The sequence below is a fragment of the Seriola aureovittata genome, chromosome 7 (assembly GCF_021018895.1).
Source record: "Seriola aureovittata isolate HTS-2021-v1 ecotype China chromosome 7, ASM2101889v1, whole genome shotgun sequence".
NCBI lineage: Eukaryota > Metazoa > Chordata > Actinopteri > Carangiformes > Carangidae > Seriola > Seriola aureovittata.
In genome coordinates, this window is record NC_079370.1 from 7,450,004 (window position 1) to 7,473,081 (window position 23,078).

Consider the following 23,078-nt stretch of genomic DNA (forward strand, 5'->3'; position numbering starts at 1 on the left):
AACAGTTAATGTTTGAAATCAGCGCATGATGATGGCTTAAATGACTTCCTGAGTTTTTTTGTTTTTTCTTTATAGTTTAAAAGCTCAAAAATCTCTCTTTAAGGAAGAATTTTATCCACGTGTGTCAAGGTGTTTTTTTTATATCTAATGGGTGTGTGGCACATTGTTTCAGGGGTAGAGTGGTTGGCGGATGACTGGAAGGCTGCTGGTTCTTTGACACCAAGTGTGTCATCACCTTTCCAGTCATGTTCCTTCCACCAAGTGGTGAGAGGTTTCTGTTTACCACTGCACAGTATATTTGTGTCGTGAAACCATTAAAAAAGATCTTACTGTAAGCATCTGCACAGGCCTTTGACATCTGTAGTAACATGTCCCAGTGATAAATTGCTAAATTAAGCCTGGGTCAGTTTTAATATCCTGTGCAAGAAGAGTATTGAAACTAAAAGAGTCATCCTTCTCTAAATGTTTGTAAAAGCTTTTAAATATACTAAAAAGTATGAATATTTGGTGTTTGCTCACCAGCTTGATCAGACGTTAAATTTTCCCTTTCCACTCTGCTGGTCTCAGACTGAGTTTAGACAAGGTCAGAACTGTCAGAGAAATTAATTCAGTAAGAACAGCAACAACGTCATGTACAATTAACAAACTACTTACTTTGTTGAAACAGAGTGTCAGTTATAGAAAGAGCTGATCTTAGCTCTGATATTCCTAGGTAAATTACTTGTCCTGGTCTGTTTGTGTACTGACAGCCCACACATAAGAAAGTCGCTCTCAGCTGATCATTAGAGAGAGAGAAAGTATTAAGGAAACTCCCTGTCAGAGATTTGATTATCACTGTGATAGAAAAACTCAGACAATTCTTCATGTATATTTCTCAGGAACATTCAGCCCAAGAAGATTCCTCCTGCCAAGTCTGTAGAGAGAGCTCTGCCGCAGCTGCCTAAAGGCAGAGAGGAGGAGATAAGGAAGATCCTCAGGAGTAACCTTCAGAAGACACGACAGAGGGTAACGCTGCTGCTATATGAGCATATACAGATTATCATGTGTTTTTCTTATTTGTACTAGCTAAAGATGTATCATCTTGCATTACTGGTCATTCGTATTGAAGTAGCTCTGCCATATTACTTTACAGTGTTTTGATTGTTTTTGAGTTAGAATTGAATCAGTAGCTCTACTCGTACATTAACTCATACGCACATTACTGAATTTAATCTTTAGGGAGGGAGGGTGTGAATCAATAAGAAGAGCATTTCTTATTGATCTACACTGGTTAAAAGCTTTGGTCCCTTGAGGTGATCATAACATGAGTAAATGAACAGTGATGCCACAAAATAACCATGTGAAGTGTCTTTTCTTTCTCAGCTGCGCTCCTACAACAGACACACTCTGGTGGCTGATCCATATGAGGATGGATTTAGTGACCTACTTCTTAAGAAGCAAAAGATGGTTGAGCTGGAGAAGAAGGTACGATTATCAGTCTCAGTGACATCCACACTTCTTAAATCAAGAATCACCTCTTAAATCAAACCAGCTGTCTGCTCTGTCAAATGTTACTGACACTTGGTCACAGCATGATTGAACCAAACATGTTATGTTAATCAGTCAGTGCTAAAGAAGCTACAGAACTTTCAGGTAATACCATTGCAATGTGCCTCAGTGACTGTTATGCAGTCTGGTTTATAACTGTTTTTTTTTTTGTTGCATAATTTATGTGGAAGCTGCAGCTACAGTCCAGACCACTTTCTCATTGGAAAGTGGATTCAGACTTTTGGACCCCACTCTGTATATTGTAGAAAGCAGCCTGTAGTAAATCCTGAGAAGCACAGACAACAGATAAAGAGCAGATTTTCTCATTTCATAACGGGCCATCAGCAGCTGAATGATTCAGCCAAAACTTAGATTTGTGTTCAAATTAGAGTCCACCTTCAGTCTCCTAAATTAATTTTCTCAATACAAACGGGAGCTGATTTATTTGCACGGTTGAATGGCCCTACCACAAACTTCCATTTCGTCTGCCTGTAATTACATAATGAAAATGGACCCTTGTTTTGGTTAAATCAAATGTGCTGGAAGCCACTGCAGACTCGAGAGGATTTCTGCAGAGACTAACAAAGCAAGAAATCATTCTAATGAAGTTCCTCTAAGATATTTATTAATGGGGAATTACTGAGCTGTTTTACTTTGGCCGTTGTTCTTCCCAAACAAGAGAACGAGGCAGAAAATATATTTCTTTTAATTTTTCTGTCATCTCAGCTTTGTATTTTAGTGATAGTAAATGTTTATGGAAGTTGCGTTATATAACTGTTACATTTTGATTCTATAAACAACAATATCCTGTGTTTTCCTAGATAAAAGAGATGAATAACTACCTGACCGTGCCTGCTGCACCTCCTGACTCCCCGACCATGTGTAGAGCCAGACTGGCCTCAGGTAAACACACTTAGCCACAACCAAATCAAATACTCAATGTCTAGCACCTTTTTACTATCAGGTACCACCTGAAACAATGCTGGAAATTCACCATGTCACTGATGCGACCCACAGGGATCAGACATTCTATTTTGTGAGGATCACAAGGTGGCACTCCATAGAACAATAAACACGTTAGAAAACACTGCTGTGCTTCACAGATATTTCCCCCCTGATGGAAATATGTTTGCATGTGCCAGCCGGCATGTAAACCGGTGTTTGGTTTCATTTTAGGCAAAGATACTGATTTCAAACCTGCTCAGCAGCAGAAAGGGAACAAAATCTGTCCAGGTATGTAGTGAGTGTAGAGAAGATTCATTTTGAGTTGTGATAACCCAGCAGCAGTCCTAACATGCATGCTCCAATTATCCTGCTTGTTAACATCCATTAATTATTCATTACTAATGAGGGAATGTTATGACATGATTGACAAGCCTGAATTCAGATGATTACTTATAGCCAAAGAGTCCTGCTGGTAATAGATTGTAGGTAAGCATGTATGTTACATGTGAGGAGCTTCAGTTTGTGTTTTTCATTGCAAGTTTTAACTAGAAGTGCAATTATTCCAGCATGTGTTGCCTTATAAATGGTCATGACTTACTTTGCTTTATTTTTGTTGTATTGTGAATAAATGTGGAAAGGTATTAAAGCCTGCTGCTGTCTAGTTTGTGCAGTGATGCTACAACGGTAGCTTTATTGACCTTGGTTTTCGTTGTTCACATTCTCTTCTCCTTTTATACCGTATGTTCTTGCACGCTGATGGAATGACTGAATAATATTACATCCCTTTTTAAAGCCCTGTTAAAGCTAACTTCCTGATACTGTATCCCTGTCCTGACCATAGATCCCCAAGCCTACAGTGTGAAGCAGGTGTCTGACAGCGTGCCGACCATCCAGGTAGACCTGGCCTCTCCTCAGTCTCCAGACTCCGTCAACGTAATGGATGAGTTTAGACGGGCCAACCAAGATGAGGAGGACCGGGGCCTGATGATGAGGCCTCCCCAAGGGCTGAGTGGACCTCACAAGTCAGGTGATGCTGACGGAAGCAGAGATCAGCAGAAGCTGATGAGGTGTCTCAGCGACCCCGGTCCCAGTGCAGACGAGGAAGAGGATGAACCCTTCCTGCCTTAGTATGGCAGATCAGGCTGCTCGCCCACCTTTACTGGTTAGAGGAGAGAGGGCTGCTTCACTTCTCTGTTTTAAATTATCTCTTTGGTTCAACCAAACAAGCCAAAACTGTTCATGCTGTACAAACCAGAAACTAAAAGCAAAAGGAGGTTGCCCGAGAAGAAGAAAAAAAGAGTCATTCGTTTGTTATTGTCATTGCTCTTTATTTTTTCAGACAGGATTGGAACAGCAGTCGCTGCTCTCTGAGAGATGGTGGAGTTTATGATCGATAGTCTGAGACATTCAGGAAAGAACTATGCATTACCAAAGGTCTGGACTGATGTAGTGTCAGACAATGTTGTTTTTACTTTAGTGTCAGACTGTTTTTCTCTCTCTATAGTTAATAATTTTATTTTTGTTTATGATTTTATAACTTTTTTTCTTTCAAGCTACATTCTCTAAAACATGCTGGTCTTCTAGTCCTAAATGTAATCAACAAAGCAAACTACATCAGTCCAGTTTTCACTGTCGACATAGCACTTGAGTTCTTTCATTCTCTCACTTGAAATAGCTGGATATCAAACAGTTAGTGTAGCTAGTTGAAAATATTTTTTGCCTTATTTCATGTCAGATCCTTTTTTTTCTTTTTTTTTTAAAAGCATTTTAATTTCAGGGGTACTAACATCTGTTTGTAATCAGAGTTTGTTCCAGCAGTCGTGGGATGTAAGTAAAAGCTGGATGTATTTAGTCACTGTGCAAACCACAGCGTAAAAAGAACCACAGTTCTTTATAGTCCTGCTTACAGACCTGCGGCTTTGTCCTATGGCCGTGGAGGGAATTAATGTGGACTTGAAAAAATCCTCACTATTGTATAAAGTAGTTCTGACTTACAGATGTGGAGCGAAGCTGAGTGTTTGGGAAGCTTGTGAGACAGGCAGTGATGCAGCACAGATGTGTTGATGTCAGCCTTCATGCTTGATTCCCTATCGAAGTCTGCTGTAGTTAAATCACACTCAATGTTGTCATGTCATGTTTCTATGTACATGTTTTATATTTTACCTCAGTTTAGATCACTCACTCAATTAGTCGTGGAGTCGTAAGAGTAGATTTCACTCTTAATATTGATGTAATGAGCCATCTAACACTCATCACCTTCACACTGACTGAAGTATATCAGATCTAATTGCTCACTCTGTTTTACATGCCATTTTACATTTACATTTATTGGCCTTTGCAAGAAGCATTTGTGTCCTACTTTACTTTTGACCATCTTATAGGACATGAGGAGTGAAGGTTAGTTTGTACAGGAATCCATCCACGCATCCTAACCTTCTTGAAATCTAAGACTGTAGGCAAAAGAGAAATGTAATTCTATGCATTAAAGATGTGTAAATTATGTAAATTAAATATAATAACCTATATTTATGAACACCCTTTAAAACAGAAGTCTTGTAATCTTATAAACATGCAAAACACAGAGAAAAACCAATGCTAAAGTCAAAGCAAATCAAATATGGGCATTAAGACAAACGATCATAAAAAGAAAATATTTCATGAAAGTTTTTGCACATCTGAGCAAGACTGAAAAGTTATCTGCAGGCATGAAAACGTAGTCTAGTGTTTTGTTGATACAGTCAGCCCTTCTCTACTGTACTGTACGTAGTTGTACAGTGTGTATGATACCCAGTGTAAAATACATTGCATGTCTTTTTTACACAGCTGCTCAGTGAATTGTAACATGTCATAAATTTACAATGATGTTCTTGATTGTGTAAGAAACATGCACCATTTTGTTTCTTCTACAGTCAGAACAGCAAAGTGCCACAGCCAATAACAATTAGATTTTAAACCCACAAGTATTTCTTTCACCCAGGTCTATTATCACTTGATACTAGAAAAAGAGTTTAGTTTCTCCATAGAGACCAAGAGCAAACTTTGGCTTTGGATGAAGCCTGAGTGAGTCACTGTTCTACTTTTCTTGCTGTTTTGTAGGTGTTAGTGACCGTTGATCCTTCCTGATCCTCTTATTTGCAGAAGGTTCAAATTACAGCAGAGGGGAGATAGCAGAAGAACCTGACAGGCTTCTTCATTTTCCCCAACTCTTCTTTTTTTAAGCATCTTTAATGTTGATTACCGTATCAAGGGTAACAGGATATTTTGTCTGTGCACACACGTACTCATGTAAATCTAGGTGAATGTACTAGAAAATCTGAGCCTACCTGCACCGTAGCCCAGTGTGTTTGGTTCATTCCTTGCCCCTGACACTTCTCCCGCTTCCCAGTTTCTAAAAGGATAATTGCAGCTAAGAGATGGGAGGGTCAAACCTTAAAGCATCTGTCTCATCCAAATTGAATTTCCCTTCGGAAATGTCTGAGTGCGCGACGGAGTGTCGGAGTGGAGTGCTGTGCTGAAAATGTCAACAAGGACAAGGTCAAAGACACGAGGGTTGTTAAAAACCTGGAATGACTAGGCAAGTGACAGGTGGTACCTTCTCCCCATCCTCAGATCTTCCTTTTATCGTTGTTTAAAGGAAAGTGACATTTATGTGCAGCATCACATTTATGAGGTGTGTAAACTCTAGCTGCATAATCCCAGAGAACTGTTTCTCTCCATCTGTGAATGGAAGCTTTACACGATGCTGCTGGGAGAACTTCTATATCATCGTCCCACGTGCTGCATGATTTGGCCTCCGCACTTTTAAGTAGGTTTTAGGAAGGTTGCAGTGAGTAAAGCATTTGTAAACGTAGTCCCACTGGTGAATATGTGTAACCGTGTGAATACAAAACAAGGTAATTCTCTGAGAGAATAGGTTTATTCTACAAGGGCGTTGTATTTTTCATATCGATGGACACATGAGTAACATAACTTGGGGATGTGATCAAATAGAGGGAAACCAAAAACCTCAAACAACCAATTTAAATCAAAATCCTTAAAACAAGACATCATATCCCTGATTACTTCATTTTATTCTAAAGACTTTTAGTTTCTCAAAAAGAAAAAAAAACTATTTTCATACTTCTTTTTTTTTTAATACCAAATGCATCTTTTTTGGGCAAACATTCACACTCCTCGGAGGGAAATGTTTGGTGCAGAAAACTTTAATCTAAAGCCATACAGCCTATAGAAGAACCTATTTTATTCTTTTCATGTATTAAAATTTCATACACATCATTTTGCCTTTGTTTTGCTCAACGCACAGAGCAAACACAAGCCTTTACATTTAAATCACTTGTGTCTTCTTTGCTTATTTATGTTTATGTTCTCTGTCTAAACTTTTTCTGCAGCGGTGAATTGTTTTAAGTCGTGGCAGTTGTTCTCATTGAATGTGTTGAACTGAATTACAATGTCAACACTGTTGCCTCACCAGCATTCACTTCAGCTTTGTGATGCTTTGTTCTTTGCATCTCTCTGTGCTTTAAAAATGCTCCATGTGCTTTACTGTTCAACTGCTTTATTGTACAAAGACCTTTTTTTTGGCTTTACAGGGATATGAGTCCCTTTTTTATTATAAGTATTTTATCAGGATTCATGTGCATCACAAGGCTTCACTGTTTTTCTTTCCCATCTCATGTTTACCTATAACAGCTCTCCGGGAGCATTTGTCATCCAAACTTTATACTATTGAGGCTCTGGCTTCACTTAGTAGAAATAAGCTGAATTTACAGCTATAAACTGTAATCAGTACAGCTTAAAAGCCTTATGCTCAAATTCAATGCTCCTAAATTTAGATTGTGGGAAAAGTAAAGTGAAGGCATCGATTACAATCAGCCATACAAGCGGGTAAATAACTCTTTAGCTTAAGGACACATTGGTGTTTTTGCATGTGTTTGATTTGTATTTTAGTTGTGTTTTTCCCTGCAATCCAGGCAGCCATTAGTTTCCATTCATTCCCTACAATATAACACATCTCTGTAAAGACTTTAAACTTGCTTCAGATCCATCATCGTGAACATCAGCTATTATGTCAGGTACATTTATGTTGTGTAATTACAGTGCATTTTCATGTAATCAACTTAGACCTGCAGTGCCATGCAACAGTTAAATAAATATATACTAATGGCTGTCTCAGAGGTAAAAACTTAAACACTACAGTGTGCTTTGAAAAAGGCATTTATTAGCATTTATTTAGTGTCATGATTTGTATTATATGGGCTAAAATATGCAAAAACACTGGTGTGTTCCATAGTATTGTAATATTGGACCAGCCTGCACGGCTAACACTTACACTGCAGGTCAACATTAGACAATTATAAAAGGCTGTAATCACAGTGTGACGCACACGCACGTCATCAACATAATGACCCTGTGGTGACATTATTCCATGACCCAAAGACTGTTTTCCTCCCTTGTTTACCTCATCGTTTTCCAATTTGCCTGATCCGGCTTCTGTTGAGTTCCATCGTTTCACACCACACCGAGCACTTTAATGAAGCAGTACCTTTATCTCCAAACACTGATGTTAGAGAGAGCAATAAGTGGCTTTAATGTAGTGTACACATCGTGCATAGCTATCAGGTGACACATCACAGGGAAAAGGAATGTACTTTATGATGGGCCTTATAAAGGGATTGGTTTTGTGTTTTTAGTCCTAAAGCAGACAAACTGGGATTTTAAATCCTAGTGAAAGCTGTGCTACGACTCGACAGGGTGGATTATATTTCCCTTTTACACATATTTTGTTTTGTTTATCTTTATGTGTTTGTTAAATTTATGTCAGTCAATTACTTGCAGTTTGCAAATTTAAATTTTGCAATAATTAAAGTTATTTTTTTTAATTTTATATACACATGACTGGGAACACACACACACACACACCTATATATATATATATATATATATATATATATTTATATATATATAATGAAAACAAAAGATGTATTAGAAATTTATTATAATGATGTTAGGCTACAAATCATCAGAATCTGAAAGATAATAAGTGTGCACTTTCTTGTTGATTAATCTTTAGCTTTCAGCATTCCATTCCTGTAATGACCAGTAAAAACTAACAACCAGAGATGAACCTATGTCAGAAACTATATACCAAATTAAAGTTTTACTTTATAGCACTGCTGTGTCCATGTATCATGATTTCCAAACAAAACATTGAAGGTCGATATCACGGTAAATAGGAAACTACCACCAGTAGCCAGTTAGTTTAGCTTAGCATAAAGACTGGCAACAGGGGAAACAGCGCTCACCTGGCATTTTGAAAAAGAAAAAGAAAAAAGTTTCCCCAAGTAAAAGTGCAGCGGTAATATCAGCAATATTTAAAGTATTAGTACTAGTACTCATGATGCAGACTTATTGTTACATTGGATTATAATCACTGATGAAATAATGTTTGAGCAGGATTTTATGGCAGCTGGTTGAGAGCTAATTCAATGATTTTATCTGCTTAATAGCTGTAATGTTGTAGTTGGCCATGGCTGAGCTAAATATATCACAACTGTTTTATATGCTGCCAATTTACAGTATAACAATCCATCCTATTTTATACACCCATCCCATTTTAAACTCTGAATCTGCAATTAGTAACTGTAGTTGTCATATAACTGAGTGGAAGTGGAGTGGAAATATGAATTCACATGTCCTTGAGCACCTGTGTGAGGAAGGGGTCACACCAATATCAATGCAGTTGCTTCAACCTGTTGTAACCTTTTCTGTCCAGAAGGGGGGGGTGCTGCACAGTGTAATTAAAATAAAAATCAGCCAAACATTCAGCATTCTGAAAACAGACACCACATAATGAGTGCCAAAATTTAAATGTAGAAGGGATGATTTGAATTTGAATATCTGGATGACATTTTATAGCTTAATTCTTTGTTGAGCACAATAAACTCAGGGTGAACTGTCTGCCTTGTTATCGTGTAATGCCATTACTCAGCTTGGCAGCGGTGCAGTTTGCATGGAGGATGTGAGATATCCGGAGAGAAAGCTGTGGCCGCTCTGGCTGGCATAGTTTATTTATTTTGCCTCTATTTCTGTTAAATGGGAAATCACAGTGGCTCGTGTGTTCCTTAACCAACTTGGCCTGACAACCGCATTCAGTGAGTAATATTTTTGGAACAGATATGCTCTATTTATAACATTCAATGATTTTAATTGTTGGCAGTTGTTGCATTCTATCATTTTCTAGCAGAGGCTCTGGGTGGCCAAGTTCATTTTACATTTGAAGAGTCTAATTTGAGACTCCAATTACTAGAATTGTTGTTGGCTGGAATATCCTCTTTATATTTGTATTTGTAGACATTTAGCTGATACTCATCCAGAGGAATTAACAGTAAGTAAACAGTTAAACAAGCTTAAATCCCAAGATCACCAACATTACAAGCAACCAATATCTAGTTGTGCTTGTTAGAAAAGTTCCTCCCATCCATCATTTTTTTTTCCCATCACTGATGTGAAACAATCTGCCTGTTGGTGTGTGTTTGACGGACAGTATTCAGTGTATTAACTGGCGGGGTGCAGTGCAGCAATAATATTATAGGGCTCAACTGAATGTAACATCACTATGTATAAGTTCTCACACACTATCGGTTTAACTTAAGCTTCAAGCTGCAGATTGAATGGTATGACAAACCAATTTCTTCAGTTTCCAGCTTTGAGGTCAAGCTGCAATATTTAGAAAGGATGAAAAGAAAAGTGTTTGCTTTCTTGCCAAGAGTTAGATGAGAAGATCAGTCACACTCTCTTTTCTGTATAGTAAATATCAAGTTGCCCCCCACACCATACGACCACACGACCACAAGTTGACGTTTTTACACCACAAGATATAACGTGCTAGTTAGTGAGCTTTAGCGGTGCTTTGTACAGCGTTAAGATATCTGTTTCCAGTCTTTATGCTAAGCTAAACTAACTAGCTAATGGTTGTTGGTATGAGAGTGGTAACAAGCTTCTCTCTCAAACTCTCAGCAAGAAGGAAAACCATGTTAACCAAGGACCATTTTTCTGTTTCAGTTTCTCAAAATTGCATGAGAGCGGTATGGAGACTCATCTAACTCTTAGTGAGATAGCAACAAAAAAATCCTGAACTATTCCTTTAAGCTGGCTGTGGCTTTAATGTAAGTCTAACGGTTGTTAGGAGACCAACCAAATTTTTTTATTTTAAAGTTATCCAATAATTCTAAAGGGGAAAAAAGCAAAGATCAGAGATAATTCTGCAAAAAGTAACATCATTTTGTGTCATGTTTTTTCCACTTTCATTTTGTTGTGACCCGGCCCTCGGGTTGGGACTCACTGCTTTAAGGAATACTATATATTGAAATGCAATCCAATACAACAGCCCTGCAATAAACAGTCTGTTAATGAATCTTCTAAGTCAGTTTTCTGAAGCATCAGAAAAGATTTGAATAATCTGTATAGTTTTTTATTGAGGCTGTAACTTGTGGTTATTGTATTGTATTCCATAATGCACTATAGGTGTTGGTTTCATTTTACTATGTATACTCAGCACAAAACTGTACTTTGGGATGAATTATCTATCTTATCTTATCCTATCTTATCTTATCTTATATGACTAACCTATTTCCGCAGTAAGAAATACTGCAATGTATCTGCTACTCTTGTGAAATGAATGTGAAGCTGCTGCTAACAGAATTTAGTATGACAAATACATACTGTAAGTGACTCTGACTTTCCAGGTCCTTTTTCTTTTTCTCAATAGTGGAATAAACACAAAGTAAACTCATGCCAAATATTTAATAGCCTTCGCCGGTGCTACAAATTTACATGTGGAGTGTGAAACAAGCCTGAAAGCTTTTCAAATGGATTGGTCCAAGTGTTTGTTTATTTTTATTTTTGCTGTGTGTCATTCATTTGTCAATTGGGCTCCCATCACGGTGAAGCCGGTTAAATTGGTTGTATTTGCATAAGGGCTCTTCTGTTTATTTTCTCCTGATCATTCTTTATTGTTTGGAGCAGCTGCCCTTTACACATAATGATGCTGTTTGTTTTGAATATCGGAGCAGCCTGACCGTCAGTCACCTCTGCATACATGGAGAAACGGAGGGTGTTGTGGTAATTTACCAACTTTTGTGATTGACAGTGAGTGGCGGTCTTTTAGCGATGCACAGTGCAAGAATATCTGCACAGTCAGTAGAACATATAATCTGTTTTAATGGTGAAAGGTGAAAAGTATTCCATTTGAGCCACAGTGTTGTCTCAGGGCTCTGCTTGCAATATACAAATGGACCAGCAGATGGCACTGTGCAGCCATAAAATAACCCAGCTCCTCAACAAGTTGTGTCATCGCTGAACAAGCTTCTACTTTTTTACTTTTAATTTCACTTTAGGAATGGTTAGTACACTGGAAGCATACTGGCATGTTTAATTGCTGTGTTGGGGAGGGAGTCAGCCTTTCTATGGCCCTGTTCCATCAGCTTAATGGTGTGTTTGCTATTGCGTTCCCTCTCATTTACATGGCCCATATACCGCCTCTAATGTATGGCTAATTGTTGTGTTTAGGCAATAAAAACCTTCAACCATTGCATCGATGTTCCTCAAAAGTAAATGTTCTGATTTCCAGCGACGGTTAATATGCTCTGAAAATATTTTGTTACACAACAAGAAATGTTTTGATTATGAATCTGGTGGAGACGGGTCACTTGAGAGCCGCATACACACAGCAGTTTGCTATTTGTCTTGTCTATAAAAGGAACAGACAAATATAACTGCAGCAAGGCAATAATGCTGAGCTTATTGTTCCGCTGGTACTATTTGCACTGATGGCTGATCTGAGATGTATTCTATTTATGTTTAGGAGAGGGACAAGGGATGTCACGTGCCAGTTTAGACTCAGTACTTTCCAAAAGAAATACGCATGCGATAAGGTAAAGTAGTGCACATGAAGCAGTGGCAGTGGTTGAAGTCAGTGGTGGAAAGTAACTGAGTGCATTGCTTAAGTGCTGTACTTGAGTACAATTTTGAGGTACTTATACTTTACTTGTGAATTTCCACTTAATGCTACTTTAAATGTTTACTCCATTACATTTCTCAGAAAAATATTTTTACAATTTTACTCCAATACGTTTATTTGGCAGCTACAGTAGTTACCAGTTATTCTGCTGATCAGATTTCACATAGAAAACCCACAACCAACTTATAAACATAGCATATAAAGTCTTTTAAATTAGGTCCACCTAAACCACAACCACATATGTTAAAGCATCAACAATACTAATAATAAAACTGTTAAATTAGTACCTTCATACCTGTAATACTTTTTGCTGATAATAGTTTTAAAAGATTTTAAAATCAGGACTTGATAGTGTTTTTTTTATGTTTTATTGTGATAATACCACCTTTACTTAAGAATCTGAACACTTTTTACACCACTGCAAGACATACACAGCTTCAACAAATCACCCACTAAAATGAGGCGAGTCATCAGTATTCAGGTGCCCTGCTTGTCAAGTGACCCAGAATTCATGGAGGGTTACGGTGGGGTTCCTGTCTACAGTATGCTTTGTCAGGACTTGTATATCTCTAACATCATCCACCAGGGTCAGAACCCCATCCCAAAAGGCTATCCTTGATATTTATGGCTTGACATCAAGCGTCCCGCTGGGCCATGATTCCCAATGTCAGGGAGTGCTTTGCGGCGGTGCTTAAAGAAACAAATAGCTGGCATGGTGACATTATTAATCTGGACACACTGGCATGGGCCAATACATCTCTGCTGGCTGTTTGATGTATTGGAATGAGCAGAACACATAGATGGACTTTTTCATTGACATCTTGTTTGATGAATAAAACATCAGTGCGGGGTGGGGCAGGATTGAATTTTTGAATACAAGAGTAGAAATAGTTATGGATCACAGGACATATTACAGTCTGTGAGCCTCTGCAGAAAATGTTTGAAGGACAGTCCGCTGCTTTAGGCATTTCTCACATAGCTTTAGAGAAACATGGTGGTCATTATGTGATTGCCTGACAAATCCTAATTGTCAGTGATTATACTTTTAGACTGTAAATAAACTGTCGTTGTCTTCTTGAGCAAAATACTTTCTAACAGTCCATCTCTCCTCTGATCATTATCAATGCCAATTAAGAGCAGAAAAGAGGGCACAAAATCATTGCTTCTATTCCCTAATGTATTCTGTTTGTGGAACTGCTTCCCAACTGATAAACTGTGAGTCAGTCTGATAACAAAAGCTCAGCTGAGCGATGCATCTTTATTAACCACATGCAAACAACTTCACATGTAGCGCCAGATTTCCCTCTCCATGCTTAGAAATTATGTTTGTACATGAAGGAACAGAATACGAGTCTGCTCAGGACTGAGCTGATGAGGATGCTGTGTAAGTATGTGTGTGTGTGTACGTGTGCGTGTGTGTGTGTGTGTGTGTGTGTGGGGTGGGGTGGGGTGCGGTGGGGGTGGGGTGTTCCTATAGTGCTGCATTACGAAGCGCCAACAGTCACCACGAATTACATTTCTGCTGTGAAATTGTACACTGCATCTGGAATACAGCAGTTAGTTTCAGTGTTGGAAAGCGCAAATGCAAATTACACAAGAAATGGCCTTTGTAGGAGCCATTTACTTGTACAAACCATTTATTTTCAGTGAAAAATGTCTGCGCTTTGATTTCACCCTTGCCTGTTGGTAGTGGTGTGACTGTATTGCCTTACTCATCTATCCTGGTGATAAACTAGGCTGTCACTCGCCGGCGCAGTTGCATGCAAGCTCAACGACCGGACTCATGTATAACTTGGCCTTTTGAGAAACACTGACTTGATGTGTCTATTAAGTTGTTTTAAAAAGGCAGGCGTTGCCATTTTATTTTGTTGGCATCAGCATGAACATATGAATAATCCATGAGATAAAATTTATCTAAAATGTCCACATTAATGGTATTCGTATTTTTAGGAGCTGTGCGACATATACACTCAGTGGCCACTTTATTGGGTGCACCTGTACAATCTTATGCAATCCTGTGCAAGAGCTCTGCCACAAACTCCACCTTTTACAAAGTCTGTAATGTTCAGTTTTTGTCGACATTGTCAGAAATGTGAAAATTCAATGATGTGTTTATTGTTGAGGTTTCCATTGAAGGTGGTGTTGCACTATACTACATTTTATGGAGAGGATTTTACAGTTTCTTGTCCTCCCTATTTACATTTGTTATGGAAGCAGATTACTAGAAACACCACCACTAAATGTGACCTCACTGTTAAAGCATATCATTTATTTAACACCTCAATAACAGTGTCCATTATATGCTTCATAACTTTATGACAGTTGTGCTGGATTGTTTAATGGTATAGCTGTACCTAATTAAGTGGTCACATAGTGTACCTTGTAGTACATAGTGATAAAAAGCACATGGTTCAAGCCTCACAATATACAGACGCTGAGCCATCACAAAGCCCCTCTTTCTGACTACAAACTGTCCTTTTGTCAGTGATAAAGCCCACAAAATGCTTCATAGATTTACCTACTCTCAGAGGAAATGCTCTTGGATCACAAAATAAAAAGGCTAATTCAACAGTTCTGTCTTCTTTTCCCCCCTCTGTTCTTTAAATTACAGACAACCAGTCTGATGCAATTAGGCCTGCAGTGGGAGATGGCTTAGCAGTGAAAATGTGGGGTCAAATGCAGTACAAATTACCTTAAAATTAGCACATCCTACCATATGCAACTGACAGTGACAAAAAGAAGAGCCTGAGGAGTTTCATGTGTCAGATGTTAATAAGTGCTTTTTTCTTGTGCAGGCAGGGATTTTCACAGGAAATGTTAAAATTCTAGTCCAGTTTTTTTTTTTTTGCCTGGAAGGAAAAAGAGTATCCGCTTTTATATTGAAATGATCGCTCCAACAACAGAAAAGGAGACAGAGGGAAGGAGAGAGGAAGATCCTGTGTTTCGGGTTCATCAGACACACACAGACACATGGTCAGGAACGTCGTATCCTGAGGCAACTTATGGACAACAGTGACAATCACCCGCCTGATTTCCAAGGTACGGAAGAGGCCTTTTGGTGAGGAGTGGTGTTGGGGGGGGTGTTAGGGGGGTGGGGGTAACTTGCAATTAAAGTCAGATATTGAAACCAATCCCACCTTTGTTTTCTCATTCCTGCTTGCAGGTGCATTCGCTGAATAGTGCTGTGCAGGCTCTTCAATAATGGGCAGCTCATGGGCCCATCTGTCTTATTTAATCTTGAGAAAACACTGTGTTTACAGTTTGGCTTCTCTCTTGCTTATGTAAACATTATGTACACAGACTTTTCTAAACTCCCTCTTTACCAGAAAAACCTCAGTCAAAGCACTGATACAATACCTTGATTCAAAGTGTTGAATTTTAGCAAACCTAAACGTGAAGTCTTGCATAATAGTTCACCTTTGACCTTGGAAATGGTAGTTTGAAAACAATAGCTTTTAACCGTATAACACAGTCTTCATCAGCAGATGGAGTTTTCTCAGTCATGGAGACAATTATGAACAGCTACTGAGCTTGCATGCTAACAGTGCCGTCTCCATGACAACTGCGTAAACACCATCCGCTGATGAAGACCATGTGATATGGTTGAAAAAAGCTGCTAAGTGGACCTTGACTTGGGATGGTTTTGTTGAACTTGTAGTCAGCAGGCCTATTATTTTACCCACAATAAGTTCCATAGCACCAAAATTGGTATTTGTAATAACTTTTACACCTTATTAAGTATGAATCTATTCTTTGAGCTATGCTGTCATACATCTAAGACATTTGATTTACAGCTGAATTCAATGGCTGGGAAAAACAACATAGCCAGAGGCATTAGTTAAATGATGAGAAATTACACTTTTGAGTTTACTTTGCCATCATAAGGAAAATTGATAGAGCTTTAGATGAAGTGGTAACAGTATGCAATGACACAGGCCCATGGACCATGCAATCCATGGACCCTCTGATGTCCTTTGTGAGTATTTAGCTGGTTTATGGGACTCATAAATCATAATTTTTCACAGTTGAGACTTTGGCATTGAAGGTTAAGTTAAAGTTGAGTTCTAATTTTCTGAAAGAACCCAAAAAAGTCAAACTTTGAAATCCCCTGTAGGTGTTTTGACAACACTTGCCACTTTTAAGACATTTTCACATTGCTTAGAGACTATTTTACCCAAATAGAATGAACAGCAGCCTCTGTGCTGCATAATAAAACATTATTCTTTTTACTATTCTTTTTTTTACCAATTTCCAACAAGGTGAGCATTTTCTTCAGCCAAGGCAAGATGGCGGCCTCCCACTGAAATATGCAGAAAAAAATATGAATATAAAAATGTAAGAAATAATGTAAAAGTTGAATTATCTCAACAATTTAAATGCTCGAGAACATGAAGAGGAACATGTTTAAGTTTATTTAGGCTATTTAAATTAAAATGTGGGTGTTAAAATGTTGCTAGCTTTGAATACGGCAGGCAACGTCACATCCGGTAACCAAATTAGCGTGGCTAATCAACAGTTGCACCTGGGAAACTTGTCAAAAAAATCTTCTGTAATGTACATCCAAGTGAATGTTTTTGTTTCAGTTTGTTGGAAGGGTCTGTGGGGAATCGAAAGATGTCTTGAAACCAGTGGTAAGTGTCGTCAAACGAATTATTGAGCCCTTCAAACTTTTTGTGTTTATGTTTGAGGGAACCGAATTCTTAGCTAGTTCGTTAAGGTCAATGTTAAACTCCACTATGGAAAAATGCTAATTACGCGAGAGGCACAAACAAACGGGACAAGGGGCTAGCAAAAGAGAAACTTGACCATTTAGAGCACAATAAATAAAGAAATGAATTGACTGTATGCATAAATGTCACTTTTCATCAGGTGGGTGTGTCCCAGCTGTTGTCCTCAATGGACAGTGAGGTCGTGAAAACAAACAAAAACCAAAGGAAGTCTTGTACGGTGGGTTACTATCTCTTCCCAAAATGAAAGTAGTGGATCATAATACGTTTTCTTGATTTATATCTCACCTTATCACTTATTTAAATTAATTGAGACATCTGTAGTAGATACATCTACCGTCTTGCGAAGGCGTTTCAAGGATTTAACAAACTCCTTTTTCCTCGGGGGTGTGGATGGTTTTCTACCGTACAGAGCCATTTAAGACCTTTCTCCCTTTGTCCAAAACGGCTCAAAAGGCTTAACTGTGTTTTGATAAGCCGCTGTGAATATCCATCAAGAAATCCGACCAGCCCACTGGATTGTCGAGCGGTGGACCGTTTCGCCCCCCGCCCCCCACCCCCACCACCCCCTCTCTTCCTTTTCCTCGCCCTGCCTGCACTATATGTTACATTTCCAGCCCTCTCCTCTCGCCTTTTTACGCAAGCGGACGTCCACGGCACAGCGACACAAGTGCGCACTACAGGCGAGAGAGAGCGAGGCACGGCAGGCGGGCGGACGGACGGCGGCGGGTACCGGAGCGACGACGCGGCGGTGTATATGTGTGTGTGTGTGTGTCTCGTCTTTGTTGGAGACCTGGCGGACTGGATGGTGGATTTGTTTATTCCACGGATTTGGATCGGGGGATAAGATAACTTCGCACGGGACAAAACCCGCCTTCTTTTTTTTTTTTTTTTTTATGTCATCCACCGATTTGTTTCGCCCGGCGTGTTGACGCCAGTGGAAAAGGGGGAAACGGAGGCTGCCTGAGGAGCGCAATTGACAGACAGGCGACATGAATATACACGCGTTTCCGTCCACCAGCTGTACAGGATAGATGCAAACAAAACGGCTTGTGATTTTAAACGTGATTTCAGGAGCTTATTGTGCAGCAACGTGGGTCGGTATAAACGGAGACCAGGAAAAGATGCTCTGCCGCACGCTTGAGGTTTTGCACCGTAGGGCAGTGTGTTATTGACGATTTGCACGGCGTGGAATAATGCATCGAGACACAACTTTGTTCACATGCCTGACAGACTGCGAGACGTTTGATCATCTCTTTTAAAAGTGCATTTATTTGTTAGGCTGGCGTATGCTACTGTAATCCTGTTATTCTTGAATATAGCTTAGTGCTTCAGTAAACGCCAGTGCCATTTATCTATCAGCCCCGAAGCCCTGCGCTGTTTTATGATTAACATTTTTAAACCCAGATCCTGCAGTCTATTGATGTCAGTGATTGTGTTATGTAGATAATCCCCCCAAAGCTCTGGAGTTTGCGTTTCCAGATGATTGGTAAATTGTAGATGTAGGCAGGCCTAACCTTTGCTTATGCAGATCCAATCGATAGCGAGATAAAGACAGCTCTGGCAGGCTGTTTACGCTACTCTGCAAGTGTCGCGGGGGTGTGTTTAAAATCCCGCATATATCTAGTTTTTACACATGCCTCAAGGCAGCAGAGAAGCTGTTCAGTAGAGAGCGGAGACTGTCAAAACACCGTGTAGTCTCGGAGATATACTGTAAGGCAGCGTCTCAAGAAAAGTTTCAATGGTTTTCCGAAAGTTGCCCGGTGTGTCGGCATCGGGCATGGGTCTGCGCCTGTCCCAGAAATTCGTATTTCTGCTCTTTCTCTCGGGTTTGGTAACACTGTGTTTTGGGGCCCTTTTCTTTTTGCCCGACTCTGTCCGACTAAAACGCATTTTTCTGTCCAAGACAGAGACCCAGCCGGTCACTGTTGGCTCCGGGTCCGAGAACGATGCCCGGGAGCACTTAAAAAGACCCAAGGACCAGGAGCACCCCCGGGGCATGACCTCGGCCAAGGGAGAGACCAGCACCAAGCTGAAAAGTCTGAGCCGCAAACCGTCCGTCTCTCATGAGGCGACCGAGGAGCGGCTGGCCGGGGGCAAGGCACAGGAGGATATGACTCTGCCCAGGTCGAAAACGGAGTCCGCGACCTCTTCTGACCACGATGCCAACTCGGATACTTTCAGTTTCAAGAAGTTCAAAGGATGTCTCCTGAAACCCCCGCTGGGGAGGGACAGCGGCAACCCGAGCGACCCCAAGACCAACGAGCGCCGGGAGAAAGTCAAAGAGGTAAGGATGTGATCGTGAACCTGGCAAGGGTCTCATGGCAGTTAAACATGTCTGTAGGGTGTGGACACTTGACATGTGGTAACCTCATTTGTTCTGTGGAGTAGCCTAAATTCTGGTGTGTTAAGGGAAGTAAAGATTGAGGTTTAAGAGAAAAACAGGAAGTATATTTGGGGGTGAATTGAGGACAGCTGTTATTTGTGCAAGATGATTAAAGTCTGCTCATCATGCATATAATACCACTCTACTTCCCCCTCAAAATAGGATATACATATTGTTTCCTTTCAAGTTTCTGTGGCAGTTTCAATTCACATGAAGTATGTTTCAGTTGCACAGAAAAACACAACAGATAAATTATTGTCTGTTTTATTCAGATATAAAAAAAAAACAGCCATACTCACTTGAAAGAAGTTATCGTATTTCTGTGGTTGAGTTTGTTTTCGTCTGACAATACAGACAATCTCTATAGAAGCGGTTGGACAGTTGTTTGCCAGGCTGCCGTCAAACAAACTAAATAAATTACACCAGTTCAGTCATATCGGTTGTCAAAATTTACCCAGTGCTTTTGCCTTTTCGTAAATTAATTCCTGTTGGGTTTCTATTAATGAAGTTGGCAAACAGATGACTGACTGTTTCTACTGTCTGTAGCTGAGATTACATGAAGTCGAATATTTTAGTAAAAAGAATCAGATTAAGAATAGATAAGTGTTCAGGAGAAACAATGGGATAAAACTGTTAGTGAAGTCCATGGTAGAATTTCAGCACTGCAGATTAAATGAATAAACTGCACTTGACAGTGTTCCACTTTGTCATTCTGAATGATGAAATGTCCTGCATTTAGTGGCAGCACCTCTATCTCCCTCACACAAAACGCCCGCACATGATGTGGCTGTGTGCAGTGACACTTTGGCCAGTAGCTCTTCAAGCTGTCTGCCAGCCTTTGTTGAGCCCTTTGGGTCCAATAAGGACTCCAGAGTGGGAGCGTCTGTGGATCACACATCTGTACCCACTCCAGGCAAGTGAGGATGGTGAGGAGGAGGGAGGAAGAGGAGGGAGGAGGAAAGGGGGAGTGAAGCGGTGAAGCCATTGGCCAGCATGTGCAGATGGGTTTCATCCTTGGCATGTGACATGGATAAGTACTGTTGTCACTCTCTCTTCCAGCCTGCTGTCACCCTCTCACGCTGCTCACATGCCTTTCATACCTAGAGGTGAAGTGCTACATGATAACTGAGGCATCAGAGGACGGAGAGGGTTATTTGCCTGAGTTCTGACTGACTCATAGCTTCTCCTTTGATGCTCTTTCAAGTGAATGTCAATGTGACTTTGCTCGCCTGGTCTGTTCAGCTGAGCTCGGCAAAGTTCTTGCCTTGGGGTCATAGTTATCTGAGGAAAAGTTATTTTCCACCACGCCCTCTTTTGCTTAATTATCCTTGCAGAATAATAATTGTTTCCTTGAGTGAAGGTCTTTATTATGGCGTTGAAGAACAGACAGTCCCTGCTTACATGAGTTGCATGCTACTCTTTTTGTGTCCATATCCTATTGTGTGTTTTGTGTGGTTTGCTACTGTTGTTGCTACAGCTCCCACTGTCTCAAGCCTGTTGGCAGTGTTCCAGATGGCTTGTCTTTTTTTCTGGAGGCTCACATTCATGCTGCCAGCACACACTGACACATAGTGAGCCTGTGCTTTGTCCAGGTCTATAGATGTAAAACCAAAGAGAGTAAAACTGACAATAGTAGCATGTTTTGATGTATATTTCTGTGTTGCATGAAGTGTGATACAGAACTGAATTTTTAGTTCATTCTCTCAGCTCGTATTGTGGTGTACAGACAGAGCAGCTCTGTATAAGTGTTTTTTTTTCACTGTAAGGGAATGCAGAGAGGGTATCCCCTCCCAAAGCCAACAGAAAGGGTCTGGTCCAGCCCACAGAGTGCCTCAATGCCCAACCTCTGAATAGGCATCGTTTTTCTCAACTGCCAGCAACTAGAAAGCAGACTCCCCACCTTCTTCCTCTGTGTGTGCACCCGCTGCCAAGAGAGGGTGAAACAAGGGACAATGACTGCCTGATCACACAAGGCAAATGTTTTGAAGGTGGCCCACCACTGGCTAGGTTTCCCAGCATGCCAGCGAATACTGTCAAAGTTGCCAAAGTGCTGTTTACCTCTTCCAGCAACTCCCTGCTAGTAGATAGTTCATTCTCCTCCAAAAGTCCCCAGCAGGATGAAGATGACAATTTTCAAACAGCCTCCTATTTGTAATTCTGTGATGTCATGGCTCACTGAGTCGCCTGCAATGCTATATTACTGCCTCATTGGCTCCAACATAAGAGGCTGGAGCGGGGAGCAGGGATCACACCACAAAAATGTGCACCTGGAGCAACAGGAGTGTCCTTTCCTGCATGCACATTGTGTTGCTGATGTCCTTTACACACTACAGTAATAAGATAGCAGAGAAGTAGCAATATCCCAACGAACACAATAGCAGCACAACAACGGAGAATGGTGGGAGCGCTGTAGAAATTCGAGGGCTGAGGCTCATTCGCAGGCTGAAGCCTCTGCATCTCTGTCCTCTGTTGGTCTCTTCAACATCACATACATCAAACGAAAAGTGTGCATTAAAAGGCTGTCTGTGTAAAACCTGAGATTTGCTGTCTCTTTCATCTGCTGAATGTTTAACATAGATATGCCGGTGTAGTCAAATGAGGGCCTTTGCTTGAGGAAATTGGAATATATTGTATAATGCGGCCTCTAATGCATTCACATGGGGAGAAGGTAGCACAGGGAGGAGATGGAGCTGACAGCTAAGAGTGCTGCAGTGAGAGGACAGACACACTGCAGCCTCTCGTGACAGAGCCTCCTCCAGCGGAGCAATAAAAGTCTTCAGGGCTTCTTTGTCCTGTTTTTGTGTGTGTGTGTGTGTGTGTGTGTGTGCGTGCAGGCACTTACTGGTTTATCTAGATTATCAAGTGTTTGGGGATGTGGAGTTTGACAGTTGCAGTTAGAAGTGTTGTCACTGTGTTTATCCATCCAGTTCAAAGCCCACCTGCATCACTGTGTAGACTTCAGTCAAATGAGGGACATCTGTTCTCTTTCAAACCAAGTGTATTTACTGGTCAGTTGGATGTGTTTGTGTGTGTGAGAGAGTGTGTATTCCAGAATAGTAAGCAATGTTGCTGAGAAATGCTAAAACGTCTTTATAAACAGTACAAGTCTATAACACTGTAAGAAAAACACTGATAAGACATAAGTCATAAGATAAGTTTGCTTAAACCAGTTTTTTAGTTTAGTTTATACTGACTAACCACACTTCATTTGCTCACTTCATCTTCTTGCTAACTAAACATTTTGCCAAAATGTACTTAATGGTTTTCAGGTTTCTACTGTGTTCTTAAAAATACTTTGCAGTTTGCAGTTTTTTCAGTTATAGTTTGGAGTAATTTGTGGTATGTGTTTCTGATTTATGTAGGCCAATTTATGAAGTTGGTCAGAAGTTCACTTAAATAAAAAAAAAATACAGCAACCCCTGAGCAGATGTATCTGAAATACATTTAGGTGACATTGCCCTTCAGTTAAAAAGAT

At 40.1% G+C, this 23,078-nt stretch overlaps 2 protein-coding genes across 6 annotated transcripts in view; both read left to right on the top strand.

Annotated features, from left to right (window-relative positions):
• Positions 1–11,263, top strand: part of slc9a1a (solute carrier family 9 member A1a) — a 33,401-nt gene extending 22,138 nt beyond the window's left edge. The window contains exons 9-13 of one of the 2 annotated variants that reach the window (XM_056380671.1): positions 879–1,005; positions 1,363–1,464; positions 2,349–2,430; positions 2,704–2,760; positions 3,314–11,263. In XM_056380671.1, the coding sequence (XP_056236646.1) occupies positions 879–1,005; positions 1,363–1,464; positions 2,349–2,430; positions 2,704–2,760; positions 3,314–3,600 (655 nt within the window). In that variant the 3' untranslated portion in view covers positions 3,601–11,263. The remainder of the gene's footprint in view (positions 1–878; positions 1,006–1,362; positions 1,465–2,348; positions 2,431–2,703; positions 2,761–3,313) is intronic. The other variant, XM_056380672.1, reaches the window with a different exon arrangement.
• A 5,758-nt stretch (positions 11,264–17,021) lies between these two features.
• The window catches only part of LOC130171589 (mannosyl-oligosaccharide 1,2-alpha-mannosidase IA), a 183,880-nt gene continuing 177,823 nt past the window's right edge, over positions 17,022–23,078 (top strand). Inside the window, exons 1-2 of one of the 4 annotated variants that reach the window (XM_056379644.1) lie at positions 17,022–17,121; positions 19,128–19,504. In XM_056379644.1, coding sequence (XP_056235619.1) covers positions 17,043–17,121; positions 19,128–19,504 — 456 coding nt within the window. In that variant the 5' untranslated portion in view covers positions 17,022–17,042. Of the gene's footprint in view, positions 17,122–17,808; positions 19,505–23,078 lie in introns of those variants that run through there. The other 3 variants (XM_056379645.1, XM_056379646.1, XM_056379648.1) reach the window with 3 other exon arrangements.